At 41.3% G+C, this 23,516-nt stretch overlaps 1 protein-coding gene and 1 long non-coding RNA gene across 3 annotated transcripts in view; one reads left to right on the top strand and one right to left on the bottom strand.

The window, feature by feature from the left end:
- The first annotated feature begins 6,054 nt into the window (after positions 1-6,054).
- The window catches only part of LOC141512506 (cytochrome P450 4X1-like), a 34,016-nt gene continuing 16,554 nt past the window's right edge, over positions 6,055-23,516 (top strand). The window contains exons 1-7 of the mRNA XM_074221504.1: positions 6,055-6,287; positions 10,881-11,022; positions 14,418-14,462; positions 20,444-20,571; positions 21,642-21,766; positions 21,847-22,001; positions 23,354-23,460. Of these exons, the coding sequence (XP_074077605.1) occupies positions 6,096-6,287; positions 10,881-11,022; positions 14,418-14,462; positions 20,444-20,571; positions 21,642-21,766; positions 21,847-22,001; positions 23,354-23,460 (894 nt within the window). The 5' untranslated portion in view covers positions 6,055-6,095. The remainder of the gene's footprint in view (positions 6,288-10,880; positions 11,023-14,417; positions 14,463-20,443; positions 20,572-21,641; positions 21,767-21,846; positions 22,002-23,353; positions 23,461-23,516) is intronic.
- The window catches only part of LOC141512507 (uncharacterized), a 38,309-nt gene continuing 34,554 nt past the window's right edge, over positions 19,762-23,516 (bottom strand). For both annotated transcript variants that reach the window (XR_012475521.1, XR_012475522.1), the window contains exons 3-4: positions 22,109-22,190; positions 19,762-20,091 (exon numbers count right to left, since the gene is read on the bottom strand). This is a non-coding gene — a long non-coding RNA (uncharacterized LOC141512507). The remainder of the gene's footprint in view (positions 20,092-22,108; positions 22,191-23,516) is intronic.

Below are 23,516 nucleotides of genomic sequence, written 5' to 3'. Positions count from 1 at the left end.
ATCTCATCCTTTAAAAGTCATAGAGAGCTTCTCAGTGGAATTGTGAACTGATCCAGTGATTCTGGAGAATACTTTGGAACTATGGCCAAAGGGTCATAAAACTGTGCATACCCCTTAATACAGCAATACCACTACTAAGTCTGTATCCCAAAGAGATCATAAAAAGGGGGAAAGACTCACATGTACACAAATGTTTACAATAGTTTTTTGTAGTGACAAAGAATTGGAAATTGGGGGGAATGTCCATCATTTACGGAATGGCTGAACAAATTGTGGTATATGAATATGATGGGTTATTACCGTTCTGTAAGAAATCATAAGTAGGCAGACTTCAGAAAAGCCTGTAAAGACATGCATGAACTGATGAGGAATGAAGTGAGAGGGAACGTTGTACATATCAACAGTAATGTTTTTGGATGATCAATTAGGATGGACTTGATTCCTTTCAACAGTTCAGTGATCAAAGAAAATTCTAAAAGTCTTATTATAGAGAATGACATCCACATCCACAGAAAAAAACTGCAGTCTGAGTGCAATCACACTATTTTTATTTTTAAAACTTGTTTTATGATTTTATTTCCTTTCTCATGGTTTTTTCCTTTTAGTTCAGAGTCTTCTTTTACAATATGACTAATATGGAAATATGTTAAACATGACTGTACATATGTAACCTATGTCATAGGGAGTGGGAAGGAGAAGAGGGAAGTAGAAAAATATGGAATTCAAAAGCTTACAAAAAAGATGAATATTGAAAACTATCTTTGCATGTAATTGAAAAAATAAGATAAAAGAATGTTAGAAATAGAATCAGAGTGCTTTCTTCACAATGAACCTGTGAATTAAGGAGTGAAAGGATTGTTATCCCAACTTTTACTGTGGAAGAAACAGAGTGACAGGGAGAAAGGACTTGCTCAAGATGACACAGTTGGTAATCATAAGATCCTAAATTTAAACCCAAGTATGTTCTGTTTCCAATATCAGGTATGCTATTGAACCAAGACTACTAAAGTCTATTTCAAGATCAAGGCAAGAAACACACACACACACCAAGAAAACAAAGAGTCATAGGTCTTTTGTGTTGGTCCATGTTGAATTCATCTTTTATTAACCATATTTTATTTGATCTTTTATTTTAAAACATGGAACTGCAATAAGTCATAAGCATAGAAAATCTGTTTGGAAATATTCAGTGTGTGGCTCTGGAGAAAAGAAAGAAAAAAGTACTCTGTTATATGTCATTACCAATCCTGTTTCCCCTGCTCTACCATTCTCCATTCCTTCCCCTCTCTCCTCTGCCTCATAATTGCCTGGCCAACCTACATCCTTTACCCATAAGAATGTTCTGTTTTCTTTAAATCTTGTTTATTTTCTGATGGATTATATGGAGTGTTCGATTGAATAGCACCTCTACCACTTCCAGAGAAACAATGAATACTGCCTAAATACAGACTAAAGCTTTTTTTCACTTTCTTTATTTGTCTTCTTGTACAAAATGACTAAGAGGAAAATGTTTGAAATGACTGAAAATAGAAAAAAGAAAAATCATATGCTAGACTTAGAATAAAACCTCTCCTCTAAAGAAGGAAGCTCAAATGTCATTTTAGCTTTTCCTTTCTTTAGCCTCTTTATAAGCATGAAGACAAGTCAAAACTAGAATAATTTTGTAAAATGGGGTTTGTTGAAATAAATAATATATATATATATATATAATACATAGGTATATTAACGATAACAAGTATATGATAGAGAATGAAATTTCCTAGTGCCACCAGACATATAGTAGGGCGCCTTCTTTGCTCAGTTGTTTGTCGTTTTCTCAAAGGAAGGTGCCTTGTGAGTGAATTGGATTTAAGTGGAGGGCTGTGCAAATCACCAGCCTCACTCTCCCCTCGACAGCCACCTGGTTCCAGTGGCAAAATACAGATCTGGAAGACTAGAGATGGCCCCCATATTAGGTAGGTCTAAATTCTCATGAGAGGAAAAGGACAAGCATTCAGTAGCTGCCTACCTCAGGCTAAGTGTTCCCATTTGGTCTTCCCCACAACCCTGGGAGCTATGTAGATGCTATTACTATTCCCATTTGAAAACTGAGAAAGATAGGTTAAAAGATATACCCAGAACCATACCGTGTGGGAAATGTAGGGTGTTGGTCTTCACAGGGTGTGGAGGGGGAGCCCTTAGGGAATCCCTTACAAAGGGGGAATGGCCCAGCCAATCACAAGACTGGGAGAGTTTTCCTAATCCCATTCCAGGGATACCAAACCCCAAACCAGACATAAACAATGACCTAGAGATCTTGACCTAATGCTACTGAGTTTGCACAATTAAGTAATTGAATATTAACCCACACACCCCCTTGGGGTTCATTAGCATATCATGGGTTGGATGATGTAGGGGGGGATCAAATTAGGGGCATGTCATGAAATGGGTGGACCTCTTAGATTGTCACTCAAACTCTGAGAGCCTATGAACATCCAAGAGGGAGGGGAAAGAGTTTCTGAAGACCATAAATTACCTGACTTGGAAGACTAATTCGTGCCTCATGCCTAGGTGAGGTACCTGTACCTTGTAAGATGTGTCTTGCAAGGTTCGTGAACAAAATGTACAATTTTCTCTCACTTTAGCAGGTTCTTTCTTTTCATATGTTTATAACATACAGTTAGGAAGTTTCTGAGACCAGATCTGAAGTCAGATGTTCCTGACCCCAGGACCAGTCCTCTATCCACTGCCTCTTTCATGAAAAATTGTTAGTTTGTGGATCATTCAAGAATCCTAGCATCTGAATTTTCTGAGCCTAAGGATAAGTGCCACAAAGGAACTTGAACATGGAGAGAGCTCCATGGGAGTAGATTTAGGTTCTAGAAATTGGGCTTAAATATGTCAAACGTGCCCCCAGTTGATTTTCTGGAGGATAACAAATGTTCAACAGAGTGGAAGGCATAGTGCATCACTGAAAAAACAGGATAATCACCAATCATGAGAGAAATGCAAATTGAAGTAACACCAAGAATCCACCTCAGCTTCATCAGTTTGTTGTTTGTTCTTGTTCCTGAAAAGGATCATAACATCAGAGATGTGATGCCGTGACATACAACCGAATTGGGCTTCAGTGTAAGGAGGGAGGGTGCTGTGTAAGAGGAGCCTCACTCTCTCCTCTAGAGTCACTTGGGTCCAGGGGCTAGATATGGGTCAGGTTGACTAGAGATGGCCCTAGGTGCAGCTGCCTTTTTAAACTAAGGCAATGTCCATTCAGTGATTAAGGCAGATAAGAAAGAAAGGAAGAAAAGAATGGCCTCCTTTTCATAGTCAAAATCAAATCAGAAGAATCCTCTCTTCACAGTTTCTGGACAAAAGAAACTTGCTATTTACATTTACTCTGAGTCAATCAGGTCCAAAACAATGACCAAATGGGGCTTTGACAAAGACGACAAAAGAGAAAAGTGGCAAATGTTGAAGAGGTTATGGAGAAATAGGCACATTAGTGCACTGTGGGTGAAATTGTGAATTGGTCCAGCCAGTCTAGAAACAATTTGGAATGTTCAAAAGGTGCTAAACTGTGTCTCCATGGACTCAGCCATACCACTTACAGGTCTGTTGCTAAAAGAAATTGAAGAAAAAGATACATATGTGGAAGGATGAGGTTGGTAACAGAATTGTAGGGTCTGAGGTTATGTTTGAACTCCGTTCTGCCATAGAACTGACTAGAAGCTGGAGGTTCATCGCTCTTCAGCGCCACAATTCTGCCATTAAAAGTGGCACAGTGGAAGACCTGATTCTTGGCTCAGGAGGTGTGCAGTCATCTCAAAATCCTGCTCTCAAGGCAGTCAAAAAGAGGAAAGTGATAAAGACACAAGGGTCTCACGTGTTATAAAACTGAGAGGAAGACGGAAAGGGACCAGTGGAGGGGCCAGTGCCAGGCATGACAGATTGTCAGCCTTCATGAGATATTAAATAATCCAAGTCACCGAGTACATATTTTCTAGGCTTAATGAAATGATGGCAATCTGCAGGCTGACTTGAATGAATTGATGGAACCACCTGGTTTCTATTTCCCAGACTATTGATTCTCTGGCCTTCCTTGCTAGGCTGGCAACACCACCAGCTGAAATCAAGGTCCCCATAGCTGGAGCTCCTAAGTCCAGGGACTCCAGCCCTTTATCTAGAACTACCCCCAGACTCGCAGCATTTTATTAGCTGCTGTGAGAGAAGGTATCCTTGCACCCCTGGACTGTTGGGAAGGAGACTGCCCCAGATTTAGAGGCACAAGCAGCGTCTGATAACTCAGTAGCATCCCAGCTCAGGATGTCCATACCTTCCCAGGTTTCCTAGCTCCCAGAATCAGGTCTCCAGAGCCCGCATCCTTCCCTGAGGATCTTCTACTGTAAGTGGTCTGGGAATCCCCTGAATTCCATTACATACAGAAGAAACACAAAGCAGTTACTAAGCTATAGGGAGGGGGGAAGTCCCAGGAAGGGGAAATCTGAGGGAGGGCTCAAAAGAGGGAAGGCTAGAGCAGGGGAGGGAGGGAGGGCTAGAGCAGGGGAGGGAGGGCTAGAGCGGGGAGGGAGGGCTAGAGCGGGGAGGGAGGGAGGGCTAGAGCAGGGGAGGCAGGGCTAGAGCAGGGGAGGGAGGGAGGGAGGGAGGGCTAGAGCAGGGGAGGGAGGGAGGGAGGGATAGAGCAGGGGAGGGAGTGAGGGAGGGATAGAGCAGGGGAGGGAGGGATAGAGCAGGGGAGGGAGTGAGGGAGGGATAGAGCAGGGGAGGGAGGGCTAGAGCAGGGGAGGGAGGGAGGGCTAGAGCAGGGGAGGGAGGGAGGGCTAGAGCAGGGGAGTGAGGGAGGGCTAGAGCAGGGGAGGGGGGCTAGAGCAGGGGAGGGAGGGAGGGCTAGAGCAGGGGAGGGAGGGAGGGCTAGAGCAGGGGAGGGAGGGAGGGCTAGAGCAGGGGAGGGAGTGAGGGAGGGATAGATCAGGGGAGGGAGGGAGGGCTAGAGCAGGGGAGGGAGGGAGGGCTAGAGCAGGGGAGGGAGGGAGGGCTAGAGCAGGGGAGGGAGTGAGGGAGGGATAGAGCAGGGGAGGGAGGGAGGGCTAGAGCAGGGGAGGGAGGGAGGGAGGGATAGATCAGGGGAGGGAGGGCTAGAGCAGGGGAGGGAGGGAGGGAGGGCTAGAGCAGGGGAGGGAGGGAGGGATAGAGCAGGGGAGGGAGGGAGGGAGGGCTAGAGCAGGGGAGGGAGGGAGGGATAGATCAGGGGAGGGAGGGAGGGATAGAGCAGGGGAGGGAGGGAGGGAGGGCTAGAGCAGGGGAGGGAGGGAGGGCTAGAGCAGGGGAGGGAGGGAGGGCTAGAGCAGGGGAGGGAGGGAGGGATAGATCAGGGGAGGGAGGGCTAGAGCAGGGGAGGGAGGGAGGGAGGGCTAGAGCAGGGGAGGGACGGAGGGAGGGATAGAGCAGGGGAGGGGGGCTAGAGCAGGGGAGGTAGGGAGGGAGGCCTAGAGCAGGGGAGGGAGGGAGGGATAGAGCAGGGGAGGGAGGGAGGGCTAGATCCGGAGAGGAAGGACCAGAAGGACGGTGTGGCTTAGAGATCATCTCAGCCATCCCTTTGGTTTGACTGAAAAGCACTGTGGATCTCTCTCTTAAAGGCCCCATTTCACCCAGGCCAGATTTCTCGGCTTTTCTCCAGCTTTGGAGCACGCAAAGCCACGCAGCCTCTTGTAGGTTCTTTATTCTTGTTTCTTTCTCCACCCCAGCTCCCCCGGCCCGCCGCGGGCTGCGCCGCAGTCTCCTGCCACTCCCCGGAGGCTGGGCCTGGCTGCCCCTCCCAGGAGCCCCCCACCCCCTCTCCTCTCCTCCTTCCCTTGCTCCCCTCGTCACCTTCAAAGCGGGGCTGGGCCGTCGGCGCCGACCGCAGGCAGAGGGTGCTGCGGGGCGGGGCGGGGGGAGGCAGAAGTGGAGCCCGACTGCAGGGGAAGTAAAGCACCGGCTCAGGCAGGTGCAGAGAGGGGGCTGAGGAGGCTGGGGGGAGGGGCGGGGATTTTGGGGGGAGGCCGAGGAGGACCTGGCTGAGAGCGCAGGAGCTGCCCCGCTGCCGCCCGGCCGCAGCCATGGGCTCCGAGGCGGCGCCGTCGTGGCTGGAGACCCACTGGGCCCGGCCCTTGCACTTGGCCTTGACCTTCGCCCTGGCGCTGCTGCTGCTGCAGGCCGGCAAGCTCTACCTGCGGCGCCAGGAGCTGCTGCGAGCCCTGCGCCCCTTCCCGGGGCCCCCGGCGCACTGGCTCTACGGGAACCAGAGGGAGGTAAGGGGGGATGGGGGCACGGGCAGAGGGAGGGGGAGAGGCTGCTGCCCTTGGCCGGACCCCCCCCCCCGAGTCCTGAGGGGGGGGGGATGCCTCCCTCCGTGGGAGGCAGGAGAAGAGAGAAGGGCTCCACGCCCAGAGTCATTGGGGACCCAGCTGCCATCATGGCTTCCTTCCTCCTGCCCCGCTAGGGCTCACACAGACCTTTCCAAGCGGCCCCTTTGTTCTCCCAGCTCCTGGAGGCCGCCCAGAGGAGAAGGGATGTGGAGTCACAGGGCCTGGGTTCAAATCCACCCTGGGCATTTTACTGCTGTGGAACTGGACTTCCACTGGAAGGCTTCCATCTAAGTCACTTTACAGACAAATCAAGAATTTGAGCTCAGGTCCTCAGCCCCGGAGGCACAGCCTTACTGTCCCGTTAAATTCCCAAGCCGGGAGCACCTAGTGTGGGCTGAACATTGTGGGAGCCTCCAAGTCTGGATCAGCTCAGTCGGTATCCACAAGGAGCCCAGTGGATCACAGTGTGCTGCTGAGCACACACACAGACACACGCAGCACACACACAGACAGCACGCAGACAGACACACACAGACAGCACACAGACAGACACATACAGATAGCACACAGACAGGCACACACAGACACACAAAGACAGCACACACACAGACAGCACACAGACAGACACACAGATAGCACACAGACAGACACACAGATAGCACACACACAGGCACACACAGCACACACACAGGCACACACAGACAGCACACACAGACACACACAGATAGCACACAGACAGACACACACAGATGGCACACACACAGACACACACAGATGGCACACACACAGACACACAAACACAAATTTCTGCAGTCCCCCTGCTGGAGAGCTGCCAAGACTCTTTGCAATATCAAGGAAACCTCCATCCAAGAGACCATCTGTGAGGGAACCTTGATATCAGTACTTTAAACTTCTCTGAGCTCTTCCATTACCCTTTTCAAACCCACTACTAATTTTTAGGACTCTCCAACCCCGCCCCGCTACCCCTCCCCATAATAATACATGCAATCATTGACTAACATGAAAAAAAAACTAGCTGAGTTATGGTCAGATGACCTGGGTTCAGATTCTGCCTCTCTTCACTATCTTTGTGATCTTAGTGATTTCCTCAGGACTTTAGTATCTCCCTCTCTAGAAAGAAGCAGCAAGCTGCTCATTTGTCCATCCCTAAGACTGTAATTGCATGATTCCCCAAGTGTGAGACTCACCTTAGCCATTTTGATGAGCCCTAAATCCCAATTTTCCTGGAATTCATCCCCTCCTTCCACTGAAATCTTCCTAAAATGTCTCCCGAGGAATAAAGGTGACCCTACGTTCTTCAAGGCTGTGAAAGTGGAGATTTGCCAGGTCTTACCTGAGGAGAAAGACTTCAGGTATACTCTGTTGACCTGTCACCCAGGGACCAACCAAACTAAATTTCCAAATTCATCACTAGATTAACCGTAGGATAAGAAATCTTTTGGTCATAGAAGCTATTGAAGACTGCTGAGTTTTGTTTAAGGAATGTGATCTGTACTAACCCTGGCCCCACACCCACACTGAGTAAACCACAGGTCCTTGAAATGGTAAAGCCAGTCCTGCAGTTAGTGAGTTCATCTGCTCAGCTAATTCTGGTGGGGATATTTTTAATCATGATAATAATTATAGCATTTATAATACTTTAAGATTGGCTAAACCCTCTACAAATTTTATTACATTTTATTCTTATAGCAATTCTGGGATTAAGGTGTTATTATTCCCATTTTATGGATGGTAAAATTGAATCAGACAGATTTAAATGACTTGCCAAGATCACATAAATAGTAGGTATCTGAAGAGGGATTTAAACTCAGGTCTTTTTGAGTCCTAGTCTAAGAACACCACCTAACTTCCTCTGAATAAGTGATCTCTCTCATTCCAGAGAGGAGGGGAATTAGAATGGCAAAGAACCTTGATTTTATATAATGAAGGCCATGAGACTTTAGAAGAATGAAATGTTCAACCTAGAAAAGAGGATAAACAGGAGGAATAACTGTCTTCAGGTATCTGAAGGACTGTGATATGGAATAAAGATTATAATAGTTTCTGTTGAGAAGAACAAGGGACAATAAATGGATGTTGTCGAGAAGCACATTGGGGCTGGTTATCAGAAAAAAATTCCTAATGAGAGTTAGCCTAAGGCAGAATGGATTTCAGAGCAAGTGATGGACTACCTCTCATCTGCTGAATGATGGTCTTTTGGGAATGTCAGAAAAAGCATTCTGGTGGAGGCGAATTTTGAGTTAGGTTGCATCTAAGATGAATTCTCATTGGGGCAGTTAGGTGACACAGTGGATAGAGCACTGATTGTGGAATCAAGAGTACCTGACATCAAATCTAGCCTCAGACATTAATAATGACCCAGCTGTATGACCTTGGGTAAGTCACTCAACCCCATTGCCTTGCAAAAACCAAAAAAGAAAAAAAAGGATGAATTTTCATGGAAATTTTGGGAGAACATAGCCATCTTCATCTGAGTCTTTTTTGAATTCTATAATTTTACTACATCCATATTATGTGCAAAGACATAAATGAACAGGAAATATAGATAGGGAACAACTCCTATCCTCAAGTCTAATTGGGAGGGGGGAAAAGAGGTTGTATATACAAAAATAAGTATGATTCAAGAAAGAATGGCAATAAGGACAAAAAATAAATTAAAGTTTCCAAGAGATGATGTCAAAGGAATGAAAGCCAAGAAAAATCAGCTTTGTATCTTTCTCGAAAAAAATGCCATTTTATAAACTATCTTCCATTTAATAAATGGCTAGGAGTATGCCCTCCTCAAACATTCATAAACTTAAAAATTAGTTTTCTTTTCCCTTGCTACCAGTAAAATAACAGATAATTTTTGTTTGAGTCTAGGCAATGATAATATTCTGCAGGGATGGGGCCTGGACTGAATTTATCATCCATTCCCCTAATTCCTTACTTCTTCCTAACTTCCCTATCAAGGATACCACCATCCTTCCACTCAACAAGACTAGAAATATCAGTATCATTCTCTGCACTTATTACAGCTCCATTGTTCCAGGTCTTGCTGTTTATATCTCCATGGCCCTTCTCTCCGCTCACATAGCCACCAACCAGTCATCTCCAATCAAAGTGTCAAAGGCTTCAGAGAAGTCAATCAGGATTCAGATTGAAGGGGGAAAACAAGAAATTTGGCAATTAAAAGATTATTGGCAACTTTGGAAAGATCAGTTTCAATTGAATGATATCAAAAACCAGACTGCAGGTCCTGTGTGGGGCTGCTGATAGGGATGGTTGCCCCCACTTACACTTTTTTATAAAAATTGCTTCCCTAGATAATAGCTAAACTGGGGGCAGGACTGGTGGTCTAGAAGGTGCTGCCACTCTCAGGATTCCTGTGTCTATCATCTTCCTCATAGTGACAATTGGAAAGCAATTATTTCTGGTAGTGATGAGAAAGAAGAGTCCTTTCTTTTTGATGATTCTCCCCTCAGTGATGGTTGTGGGATGAAAGCGGATTCAGTAGCTTTGAGGACAGTGCAATTCCCTATACTTTAGGTTTCAAAGTCCTGCAACATGAGGAGATCTGCTAGGGACAATGCTATCCACGTCCAGAGGAAGAACAACAAAATAAAACCCCTCAGAATCTGATGAACACTACATTCACTTTTTTTAAAAAATCTCTTATGTTTTTCTTTTCTATCTCATGGTTTTCTTTCTATTCCCTTAATTCTAGCTCCCCATATAAAAAATGACTAATGAATAAATATGTTAAACACAAATGTGTATGTACAAAATTCACCATACTGTTTGCTGCTGTAACTTAAAAATATGCATATGCATGTGGATGAATGTTGAAAAACTGTCATAATACATTATTGGAAAAATAAAATATCAATTGGGGAAAAAAGGATTCAAAATCCTGGTGTGTTTTCATGAAGGTTCAAGGAGGAAATTGTGGTCAAGGTGGTTTGATTTGCTTGGCACATACTACCTCCTTTCTTAGGTCTATTTAGAACAGATTGGAGATGGGAGAGACTGGATTTTGGGAGGCCAATAAAGAAGCTGTTTCAGCAATTTTGGTGAGAAATAGCAAGGACTGGGCTATAGTAAAGGTTATATTAATGTGGTGTCTTGGCAAATATTTGGTAAATAGATGGACTTTGGAGAAAATTACTCTGGATCTCCTGGATTTAAGATGCTGATGAGATGGCTCAACAGAAATGCTCAGCAGATATGTAAACAGACCTTGAATTTGCATTTCCAACTGTTCCAGATCTTCAAAAGGAGACCTGGATGATCATTTATCCAGGATGTAGTGGAAAAGATTCTTGCCAAGGTGTAGGTTGCAAAAGGTACCAAAGGTTTCCTCCCACTGCTAAAATTCAGATTCCATACTCATATCTCCATGCTAAAGTATCCTGAGCTCATTTGGAGCTTCTCAGATACTAGAGGGTTAAAGAGGTGGTTGGAAACCAAGAGAGGGAGGAGAAGTTTTCCTTAGGCTGACTATTCAAACTCACCCTTTTGCTTTTCTCATTTTAGTTTTACATGGAAAAAGAACTACAACAGTTCGATATGTTGGTAGAAAAGTACCCCTGTGCTTTCCCTCGCTGGTTTGGTGCCTTTCAGGTGTTTTTAAATATCTATGATCCAGAGTATGCAAAAATTCTTCTGAACCGAAGAGGTAAGGATGTTCAGAGTGGATCATCTGACTTAGAAAGGATAGGAAAGGCCATATAGAACCCAATCAATCCACAAGTATCTATGGAGTACCTACTGTGTGCAGAACCAGGAGAATACAAAGACAAAAGTGAACCCCAATTGCTTCACACAGAAAATAAGATAAAATTTGTAAAGTGTTTAGCATAGTAGTGGTCACATAAATATGAGCTATTGTTATTATTCTTACATAAGATGGTATTTTAATTGGCACTCAAAGAAAGATCTGGGGCCATAAAGGAGTAGGGAAATCATTCTAGGCATAGATGAACAAAGCCAGTGTCACTGGATCGCAGAATATATGGCAGTGGAGAGGAAGTTCTCACCATGGTGATGGTGAGCAAATAATGAAGGGTTGAGAAAATACCAAACAGAAGGTTTTATATTTGATCCTGGGTGTAAGGAGCTACTTTAGTGATGGGGGGGGGGGGGGGGGGAGTTGGTTTTTGCAAGGCAATAGGGTTAAGTGATTTGCCCTAGGTAATTATTACATGTCTGAGGCTGGGTTTGAACTCAGGTCCTCTGATTCCTGGGCCTGTCCTGAGCTACCTAGCTACCTCCACTACTATAGTTTTGGAATAGGAATATTGTGTGGTTGGACCTGTACTTTAGGAAAATCAGTTTGTCAGTCGAGCAGAAAGTAAACTGGAATGAGAGGGACTTGTAGAAAGCAGATAACAAGGAGAGGGTGACCAACAATGCCAGTGCATTCAGAGAGATCAAGGAAGATAAGCATTAAGAAAAAAATCACTGAGTTTGTCAGAGCTGTTGGAAATTGGGAATATACAACCTCACTGCATGCAGCCCTTGTCTGATTTCATCTGAAGGAATAGAGTCAGCCCTGGGTATTGTAGTTTAAGAAGAATATTGATAATTTAATATCCAGAGAAACTGCATCCAGGATGAGGAAGGGCCTTCAGTTCATAACACGAGAAGATCAGTTGAAGGAACTGGGCATGTACAGCCGGAAGAAGAGAAAGCCAGGGAGAGGTGTGATACCTGCATTCAAGTATTTGAAGGGCTGCTTTAGGGGAAAGTTGACTAGAGATGTTCTGCTTGATGAAGGAGGGAAAAAAAACCAGAAACAATGGGTAGAAACTGCAGAGGAAAATTTATGCTCAATTTTAAAGCAAAATAAAGCAAAAACTCCTTGAACAATCAAAGTTGCCCTCCCCCCATTGACTGAAGAGGCTGTTGGATCACCCTGTTTGGAATTCTTGGTGATTCTTTGGGTATAGAGAGTAAATGAACACCAAAGCTGCTTACCATTCTCAAATTCTGTGATTCTATGATTCCCTGACAAAGTAGTTTGGAAGGAATGGCACCAGCCACTGGGCCAATGAGATAAGACTTCATGAACAATGTCATTCATGTTCACCATTTTGAAGGAAATGAGGGATTCTCTTAGGGAATGGGGATGGGGAAGGGCTGGTCCTAGGACACAGCCCTGGAATGTGTAGTTCTTTGTATGAGGAAAACAGTTGTGTTGAAGAGAGACAGAGAAACAGACAGTGAGAGACAAAGAGAGTTAATTATGCTATGGCAAAAGTCTTTAAAAGATTTAGGAGTCTAATTTATATTTAATCCTAGGGGTAATAGGGAATCTGGGGAATTCTGATATGGTGGGATCATGGCTTTGGTAGCATGGTGAAGATTGATGAGACTGAGGAGAGACATTCGACAAAAAAGATTGATGAGGACATTACAATAGTCTGCAAAGAGGTAAAGAGATTATCTGTTATCTTTCTACAAAGAATTCCCAGCACTCAACTGACATACTTAAAAATCCTTGTTGATTGACTGAACTAAGGTGGTAACTATGTTAGTAAAGAGAGAGTGTCACATTTAGGAGAGAGCATCGGAGTAGAAAGAACAAGATCTGATAGATGATTGATTATGGGGGGAGGAGGTGAGAGAATGAGGAATTGAAGACAACAGTCTAAAGATGGCAGAGTGGAAGAATTGTGGTGTCCCCAAAAGAACTTGAGAACTATCCCTTAGTAAAGAGGTAGTTAGGGAGTAACAGTCTTGGACATATTGAGCCTGAGATATCCTTCAGACATTCAAATTGAAATGTCTAATAGGTAGTTAGTGATATGTTACTGAAGCTCAGGAAAGAGAAATGCTAGATTTTACAGAGATGTGAGTGATCTGCATGAAGATGATAACTCAATCCATAGGTACCGAGGAATATATATACTGGTAGGGACGAGTCACTTAATTACTGTATAACTTTGGGAAAGTCACCTAACCTCTTAATTCCATCAACTATAAAATAAACAGATCAGATTAGATTATCTCTGAGATTATATATAATTCTATAAACCCATGATCCTACAGTCCTATGATTTCCATGTTCTGTATCCAGAGAGCTACCTCCTTCCTGTTAGAAAGGTAATTAAAGGGGCAGCTAGGTGGCACAGTGGATAAAGCACTAGCCCTGGAGTCAGGAGAACCTGAGTTCAAATCCAACCTCAGACACTTAAAAATTACCTTAACTGTGTGATCTTGGGCAAGTCACTTAACCCCATTGCCGTGCAAAAAAAAAAAATGATAATTAAAATGCTAAATGTCCCTATCAGAAGGGGACCTAAAGAGAATGAAATGAGAGCAAAGGGCAAAGAAATGGTCTTGAGGAATGGTCCATTTGTGATAGGAAGAATTAGAAGATCCAGTTCCATCTCAACATCTTGTAGAACACAACTGTCTGAGCTGGGAAGCAGGACAAGTCACCAATTTTGGATCCTTCCAGTGCTGAGATCCAAAGATCCTAGATTTGCTGATGATAACCAGTTTGCATATCCCTACTGGTCATATGGAAAGTGTTTATTTTCCATATTCCATGCAGACATTCATTATCTTTTCCCGATCTAATTGTACTGGTTGCCATTAACATATAAGCATTCCCATTCATTTCAAGTGATTTTCAAGGCAGAATTTTGTCCCCAGGATTTGAGTAATTTTGTAATGATGGCATCATTAATGGCATCATTTAGCTTGTCAGGTAATAAGAGGCAGAGCCAGGATATCTCCTTAGGTCTTCTGCCCCTAAACCCAATATTCTAGTTGATACAACAAATCCTCTGTAGTTTGAGCTCCATTCTAGGAAGCTCTTCAAATCAGTGTTCCTGATCATCTTGGAAGGAATAAGGAACAACTTAGAATCCTGTTTTTGTAATTTTACATTATCTAACTGTTAGTTCTCCAGAGTAACAGCTGCATTTTGCTAGGATACCATGAATCCAATGACCGAGTTACATGCCTATTAACCCCAAGCAAAATGCCTACAAAACTGCTTTGGTTTTGACATTATATTTATACCTAATACAGACCTTTTCTCTTCTCTGTTTGACTTTATAGATCCCAAAATATCACTTGAGTACAAATTTGTTGTCCCCTGGATTGGTAAGTACCTATGGTTAATTTGTTTTTTTCAGTGAATCAGAAGCATGACAAAGAAAAATTCCTGGTAACAGGAGCTTATGTTAATTGGGGGGAAAGGGGGAAAGGGAAGATGCACAAAGATGAGTCAATATAAAACATAAAAAGTAAATACAAAGTTTCAAGGGAAACAACAGAGCTAGTATGATAAAATATGGTGTCAAGAAGATGAAATTTGGGGGCAGCTAGGTGGTACAGTGGATAGAGCACCGGCCCTAGAGTCAGGAGTACCTGGGTTCAAATCTTGTCTCAGACACTTAATAATTACCTACCTGTGTGGCCTTGGGCAAGCCACTTAACTCCACTGCCTTGCAAAAAAAAACTAAAAAAAAAAAAGGTGAAATTCAATAAATCGATGTAGAATTGAACTACTGAACTTGAGCTAAAGAAAGTTTTCAAGTCTAATAAATAGGGAAGGAAGAAATGTGTTCCTGTTAAAATCTGTGAAGGTTTTGATGGATGGCAAACAGAATAAGAATCAACAGAGGGATGTAGCATTTTTATAGGACAATGGATAACTTTTATTTCTACATTCCATATATATCTGAGAAATAAGGCCTCTATTAAGATAAACTTAAAATTTTTTTGATATTACTTCATTGTCTAAGATACCTTTTAACAAAATTCAGTTTCCTTGATTTTTTTTAATTAGGTCTAATCTTGCTTTTGCTTTCTTTGAGATCATGTTTGCTATCACTGCCCTCTTCACTTGAGCTGAAGTATAATAAACTCTATTACAAAACTTCATTTCAGCTCGGTATCTTTCTGACCCAAATATGTCTCTTGTACACCACATATTCTTGTATTATGGTTTCCAATCTATTCTGCTTTCTGCATTTATTCTGTCAGTTCTCATGTCATTCACAACAAACAGTTATTTTTTCCTAACTGTGCATTTCCCTCCATCCCATTTTCCTGTACTTATTATTCTCTCTTTTTATGCTATTTCTACTCAAAATTCTGCCTTTTTTCCAACTATTTCCCCCAATCTGCCCTCCCTCTTTCAACCTCCCATCCCCTCCACATTATCTTTTCCCCTTTCCCTTCTAGCTCCCTATTAGATAAAATAAATTTCTATATCCAACCAAGTGTGAATACATATATGTGTGTGTATACAACCAAGTGTGAATACATATATATGTATATGTACATATATATATATATATATATATATTTCCTTTTTTAAGCCAAATCCAATGAGAATGATTCAAGTATTGTCTGCAACCCCCTCATTTTCTCTTCCCTTATAAAAGCTCTTCCTTACACACCTCCTTTATTTAATAAAATTTTCCTTATTCTGCTTCTTCCTTCCTCCTTGTCCCAGTGTATATCTCTTTCTCATTCCTAATATTCTTCTTTTGGAGATCATGCCAACACTCATTGTTGGCAGAGTCCTTCTAATTTCTCTAAAAATGATAAAGTTCTTAGGAATTATATGTATTATCTTCCCATATAGGAATGTGAACAGTTTAACTTTGAGTCCCTTATAATTACTATTACATATTTACTTTTTTATGCTTCTCTTGAGACTTCTGTCTAAATGTCAAATTTTCTGTTCAGGTCTGGTCTTTTTATCAGGAAAATTTGGAAATGTTTTATGAAATGTCTATTTTCTTCCCGAAGGCTTATACTCACTTTTGCTGAGTAAGTTTCTTATTTTTAATCCAAGTTCTTTTGCCTTCCAAAATATCATATTCCAAACCCTATGGGTCTTTAATGTAGACCCTGCTAAATTCTGTGTAATCCTGACTGTGGCTCCATGATATTTGAATTGTTTCTTTATAGCTGCTTGCAATATTTTTTTCATTGACTTGAGAGCTCTGGGATTTGGCTGTAATATTTCTGGGAGTTTTCCATTTGGAATCTCAGGATATGATAGGGAGAATCTTACAAAATTTTACCCTCTGATTCTAGGCTATGAAGGTAATTTTCCTTGATAATTTCTTAAAAGATGATGTCTAGATGCTTTTTAACATGACTTTCTGGTAGTTCAATAATTCTTAAATTATCTCTCCTTAATCTATTTTCTATATCAGTTGTTTTTTCAATGAGATAGTCTTCATTTTCCTTTATGTTTTTCATTCTTTTGACTTTGTTTTATTGTTTTTTGGAGTCTTGTGGAGCTATTAGATTCCACTTGCCCAATTGTAATTTTTAAGGAACTATTTTCTTCATTATTTTGTGCATCTTTTACCAAGCTGTTAATTCTCTTTTCATAATTTTCTTTCATCGCTCATTTCTTTTATCAATTTTTCCTCTACCACACTTTAACTCTTCCACGATTTTTTGTGGGCTTGGGTTCAATTATCATTTTTCTTTGCTTATAATTGTTTTCATATTGTGATCTTCTAAGTTTATGCCTTGATTTTCTCTGTCACTGTAGTATCTTTTAATGGTCAAGGTTTACTTTTTTGTTATTGTTGTTACCTTGTTTTCCTATATCTTCTCTTTTCATTTTTTGTCAAAGTCAGACTCTGTTCACTTTGAGATACTGTACCCAACTTCAGGCATTTTTGTGCTCTGTTTTCAGAGCTAGTTTTGGGGTCTGCAAATTTTCAGTACTTCCCAAGTATTGTTATCCTGGAGGAGTTGTGATCCCTGCTCTCCTACTCTGTGCTTTAGTCTTTACCCAACAAGGGTTCCTATTCTCTTGCAACCGCAAGAACTAATGTTGTTCTTGATCCCAGAACTGTGATGAGAGCCCTTGCTTTCCACAAGCTCTCCTCACCATTCTGCAGCCCAGAGCTGCTCCTGGGCAATTGAACTACCAATCAGCTCCAGTTGCACTTAGTGCCTGCAACCCCTGTGCCCTGTAATCGACTAGTTGGTCAGTCCCCTTACTATCTCTGGACTGAAAGTTCCCAAAGCTGTTGCTGTAGTTATCGCTGCTATCATGGCTACCTCCAAGGTCCACCCCTGGTGTCCCTGAAATGCTCTAGGTCTGTGTCCACCCTAGTGTTAAGACCTCACCTGGGGACCTCCCAAGTTGTCTCCAACTGGAAAAATGTCTCCCTTGGACCTCTTGTTGACTCTACCACTGCAAAACTGATTTGAGCTGTTATTTTTTAATTGTTTAGAAGGGTTTATTCAGAGTTCAGCTAGGACCTAGTCTGTACTCTGCCATCTTGGCTTTGCCCCCATGGAAAAGGTTTATGGAAGAAAGAGATGCTTGAAATGAATCTTAAAGAAAGTCAGAGGTAGAGATGAGAAGGGAACCTTCTACGAATGAGGTTCAGTCAAGGCAAAGGAAAACTATGACAATCAATTTTCTAAAACTACTAGAAGAGACCGAGAGAAAGTCACATACAAACTTTAACTTAGGGGTGAGGATCTAAGATGTCAATCAATGAACCTTTCTCCCTACCCCAAAACATGTCTGCTTTTTACTAGCCTTCATTCCAAATTCAGTCAGTTTTTTCCCCTCCACCAATATTTCTTTGAAATTTCTAGAGCTCACATAGCTGACTCATGCTGCTATCTTCTTTCTCATACCCATTAGTAATCAGCCTTCCTCTCAGTTTTCAATTCTTCTAAGGATTTCCCCTGGCTTTCTAAGAGTCCTAATTAACCAAACCATCTTTAGGCAAAGTCTTCCCAGAAAACCTTGTTGCAAAGCATATGCTGATCTCATTATTCACTATGGTCAAATAAGTCCTTTGCCTAATGCCATGAGGAATCTCTATTTGCTCTAGAATAGAGAACAAGAAGTGGTTTCTTATCTAAAAGGATCTATCTTCTATTTTGAGAAATTTCCTGTTTACCTTTGGAAAGATGGCACCCAGAAAGATAGAAGTATCTGTCTCTGGGTGTGAAAGGCTACCATGGAGAAGGATTAGATGTGTTCTGTTGGGCCTTCAGAGGCACAACATGGAACAATGTAGGAAGCTACAAGGAGGCAGGAAACCCAGGTTTGACTGTTGTTTCTTTTACTAATCATAAAGGATAACCTTGTCTGATTCCCCTACCCCTCTTTATGTCTTTATGGATTTTAAGCAAAAGTTCAGAATTTAGGTAACAATCACAGAACAATAGTAACTTAAACTGTGTCATTTTCCTAAAGAGTCATTTCCCTAAAACAACTTCCAAGGATACTCCTTCCCAACTGGCCAAAGGTGAAGTCAAGTGACATTTCTATCATTTAATTTGGTCAGACTTTTTCCTTCTCTTCATTTAATCATTGTCCTAGTCAATTCAAGGAGGAATATTTTTATAGCAACATTAGAGGTAGTTTGGAATTTCATTGTAGAATAAGGTAAATTTGTTTCAGTGTGCGAGGTATTATTTTAGAGATATGGTTGTTAAAGTTTTAGATATAGTTGCTAAAGAAATAGATATAGTTGTTAAAGAGATAAAGTTGTTAGAGATATAGTTAAAGAAAGACTTCAAACAGTTCTCGTTCTTGAGTCACAAGACTTCAGTCTATTCTCCTTATGCTTTTTATATGTAGCAATGGAATATAGAATATGCTCCCCATAAGAGGAAAGACCCTGAGCTTTGCATGAGTCTAAGAAAGGATGCTGTTCTTTGCAGCATTGAATTAAGGAGTAGAAAAACTCAACAAGGAAGAAGCACAAAAGGAGAATGAATCATCAATCAGGTCTCACTTGTGATCATTCAGCTAGTCCTAATTAGCAGACATGTCCATAGACTAAGGAAAATATACTTTTAGATGTTCAGTTGTTTTTTCCATTGTCTCTAACTCTCCATTGACTCTATTTGGGGTTTTTTTGACAAAAATATTGGAGCAGTTTACTATTTCTTTCTCCATCTCAATTTACATATGAGTAAACTGAGATAAATAGAGTTAAATGACTTGCTTAGGGTCACACAGTAGTAAGTGTCTAAGGTCAGATTTGAACTCAAGATGAGTCTTCCTGACTCCAGGCCTGACCTCTGTCCATAGTACCATCTAGCTGTTCAAGGGAAATATACTAAGATGGGTCCAAATCTGATTACCTGTGCTTTCAAATCATTCGCTTGTGAGTAATTCTGAATATAACTTTGCCCTTTAGCAGAAAGAGTCAAATGTCAGCTGTCTTAATAAATTGATGATTTCCCTAATTTTGACAATGTATGAATTAAATGGACTAGAAATTATCTTCTCAATTTCAGAGAGCAGCTTTTCAGTTGGTTAAGAGAATGACTCTGGACATTGTTATGACTGAAAAATTCCTTCCCTGAAGTCAATTAATTGAGGATCCTCTTAGAAATAAACAAGGCAGATCCTGGAACTATAAGCATCCAATCTGTCATGGAGTTTGTTTTCAGAATCAGAGTCAATAAACATTTATTAAGTCCCCACTGTGTGAAGTGCTGGAGATACAAAGCAAGTCACAGAAGCTTATAGTCTAATGCTGGAGATTACATAAAAAAATCTGAAAAGCAGATGGAGGAGGAAGGGTAACCTAGAGAAAAATGATGAAAACCTTTAAGTAGAAATGATCTGGTATGGAGTGGGTTACAGATTTGGATGCATTTTGTGGGAAGATGAGTTTCTGGGGATCATGAAATCCAGAAGAGCAGTCACGTAGGAAAATCTTGCTAGCGTAGCAAATCCTGTCTCAGTCTGTTCCTCTCTCAGAGCCTTCCAAAACTAGAATCACATCCACATGGAAACAATGCAAAAGTTCATGCTCAATTCATTTGAAAACATCAAATAAATATTAGTTATTTTATTAATAAAAATAGTAACTGCCAGTACTTAGAAATCATTTCCCTTATAACCATTATGTATAGAACAATATAAATGTTATCCCTATTTTATAGCTGGAGGAACCAAGGTTTGGACTGGGAAGATAATTTGGCCATTGTTACACAATTGAGAGATTCAAAGTCAGCATTCAAGCCTAAGCCCTCTGAGACCAAGACTCTTTCTATGGTGCCACATGAATATCCCCTTGGTCATCTTAGATGATTAGAGGTTTTTGTCTTTGTGATCTCTTAAGGTAAAGGACTGCTGAGCCTTGAAGGAAAGAAGTGGTACCAGCATCGCCATCTACTAACTCCTGCTTTCCACTGCAGCATTCTGAAGCCCTATGTTCAAGTGATGAATGACTCTGTCTGCAGGATGCTGGTAAGTAAATAGACAGCCCAGGGACCCTGCAAATTGTTGGGTACCTTTCAGGAAACAAAGTCAGCTAGCAGAAATAATATATACAACTGCTTCTGTGCCAAGCACTGTGCTATGAACTTTGGGGTATACAGGAAGATGAGGAACCAAGGAAATTTGAAAATGGCCTCAAAGGACATCTGAGATTTGGTGTCTATTGATATGAGGCTTTAAAGTTTGAAAAGAGCTTTCAATATATTATCTCACTACAAATCGGTAAGCTAAATGCTATAGTCATTATCTTCATTTTACAGATAAGCAAGCTGAATCTTAGTCTATAGGTTTAGCTACTTGCCAATTATCATACAACTACTAAGTTATGAGGTCCTTGAACCTTAACCCTCTCCACTATGCCACTACTTAATATGCATTCCTTAACTCGGTATAAGTTCATGTTTATCTCAAAAGAGCTAAAAAAAACGTTTGGTACCCTTTCTCTTCTTTCTTCTCCTCTGTACTCTCTTCCTGCCTCCCAGTAATACTCTCAGCACCCAATTCTTTCACACTGTGCTCAGCACCTTTCTTCATAATACAGGTAATCTACATGGTAAAATGGCTTATCGAATCCTCCCTGCTAGTCCTGACTGCCATGTAGTTGAGTGCAATTAAGTGTTAGGAGGAAAACAATCTGATGAAACTAATTTATGTAAAGATATTAAAGGGTCATTGGTCAGTAGTAATAATAATTCAGAGGGATTAAATGTCTGACCTGGGGCAAACCAGTCATTAAGTACTAGAGACTGAATTTGAATCCAGGTCTTCTGACTTCAGGTCAAGCATTCCTTCCATTATATCAGACCAACAGTATTAATATTTCTACATATGGTATTTTGTCCATGGAGCTAGAGAAAGGAAGGGAAGGAGATGGAGATGGAAAGGAGGGAGAAAAGAATGGAAAGACAGAAGAAGATAAAGGGACAAAATGAGGGATAAAGAGTAGAGAAAGAGAGATAGAGAGAGGAGTCATTCCATAGGTAAGCCAGAAACAATTTTGGAAGACATTGATGATGCCAATTTTACTTTCCTTGTCCCAGGATACATGGCGGAAGTTCAGCACCCAGGACAGTTCTATGGATATTTGTGAGCCCATCTGCCTGATGACCTTGGAAAGCATCATGAAATGTGCCTTCAATGACCAGACCAACTCCCAGACAGAAAGGTAAGTGGTGAGGGGTACAGAGGAAGAGCCTATTGAACAAAATCTTAATCCCTAATAATGCATTGTGCCTCCTCTTATAGTTTCTCTATCAACTACCTCTCAACTGTGACCAAACTCTCAGAACTCATCTTTCATCGCCTGCAGAACTACCTCCTTCACAATGACTTGGTTTACAGCTGGAGCTCTCAGGGGCAAGAATTCCAGGCTCTCTGTCAAATAGCACATCAGTACCCAGGTATTTCCTGCATCCTGGGCTATCTCTACATGCTCTTTAGTTCACTGACCCCAGTTGGCTGGGATACTCAATTTAATTGGATTCAAAAAAATAGATTAACCATTTACCATGTATCTAGAACTGATAGGCTCTGTGGATCCAAAGAAAAGAATGAAAGCAATCCCTGACCTTGTGTAGCTTACTTCTTACCTGAAAGATAAAATCATTGATAAATAAATATAAAACATGGAAAAAAGAAATCTGAATAAAAAGAACAACCTTTGGGAAATATAAGAATAAGACTTTTGAAATCCAGACTCAGACACTTAATAATTACCTAGCTGTGTGGCCTTGGGCAAGCCACTTAACCCCATTGCCTTGCAAAAAAATAAAAAAAGAATAAGACTTTTGAAGTTGGGATTCCTAAAGGAGTATGAATTCTAAGGACTGAGAAGAAGGAGAACATTCCAAGTATAAAAGATATATTTTTGCATCTCAGGTGTAAGTCTTTAATAATAACTATTTAATGGAATTTAATTGGGTGGCAAAAATCAAGCTTCAAATAAAATATTAGATCAAATATTATAATTTTGTAATAAGAATAAACTTCAAGGCTCCCATTCAAATTTGAAATGTCAATTTCATAAGTACAAGATTGGGGAAATATGATAAGAAGTCAGTTTCTTTGAAAAAGATCTGAAATTTCCAGTTAAACCATATGCTTAAAATGAGCCAAAAGTATGATAGGAAAACCAAGAAATTTAATGCAATCATAGGCTGCATTTAAAGAAGTATAGTGTCATGGCAGTTAGATGGTTCAATGGATAGACTACTGACCCTGGAGTTAAAATCCACTCTCAGGATACTTACTAACTGTGTAACTCTGGACAAGTTACTTAACTCTGTTTGCCCTAAAAAAAGGCAAAGAAAAAAGAAATATAGTTTCCAGGATTAAGAAACAACTATGCTATCATAATCGTCCCTAGTCAGATCAAATCTGTAGTGTTTTACAGATTTCTGGGTGTCATTTTAGGCAGATCGTTGATAAATTTAAGAGCATCAAAGGAGAACAACCAGGTTAGAGGACAGTTTTAAAAGTGGCTTTTAGGAGATCTGGTAGGACTATTTAATTTTGAAAAGACCTAGAGGAAACAAGCTAAATGGAAGAATTAAGTAGCCCCAATGGGCAAAACAAAAAACAATAAATGGAAGTTGCAAAGAGGTGGCCTGAACCTGTCAACCACCAATATATTCAAGTCAAATGAGATCTAAGGTCAATGTCAGTCCCAGAATCATTTCTTTGCATAATCATTGGCAATAATCAGCTCCATGTTCCTCATGGTAAGAGGAAAATATTTTGTACTTTCCTCCAGCCAAAATCATCCAGGAAAGGAGGGAAGCCCTCAAGAATGATAGTGAACAGGACAAGATTGGAAAGAAAAAGTACCTGGATTTTCTGGATGTTCTTCTCTGTGCCAAAGTAAGTCAGCAAGCATCTGAGCAAATACAGCCAACACTTTGGTTCCATTCAATTCG

Source organism: Macrotis lagotis, chromosome 2 (genome assembly GCF_037893015.1).
Source record: "Macrotis lagotis isolate mMagLag1 chromosome 2, bilby.v1.9.chrom.fasta, whole genome shotgun sequence".
NCBI classification, from domain to species: Eukaryota; Metazoa; Chordata; class Mammalia; order Peramelemorphia; family Peramelidae; genus Macrotis; species Macrotis lagotis.
The sequence above is the reverse complement of the archived record's forward strand: the minus strand, read 5'-3'. Positions and strand labels throughout refer to the sequence as shown.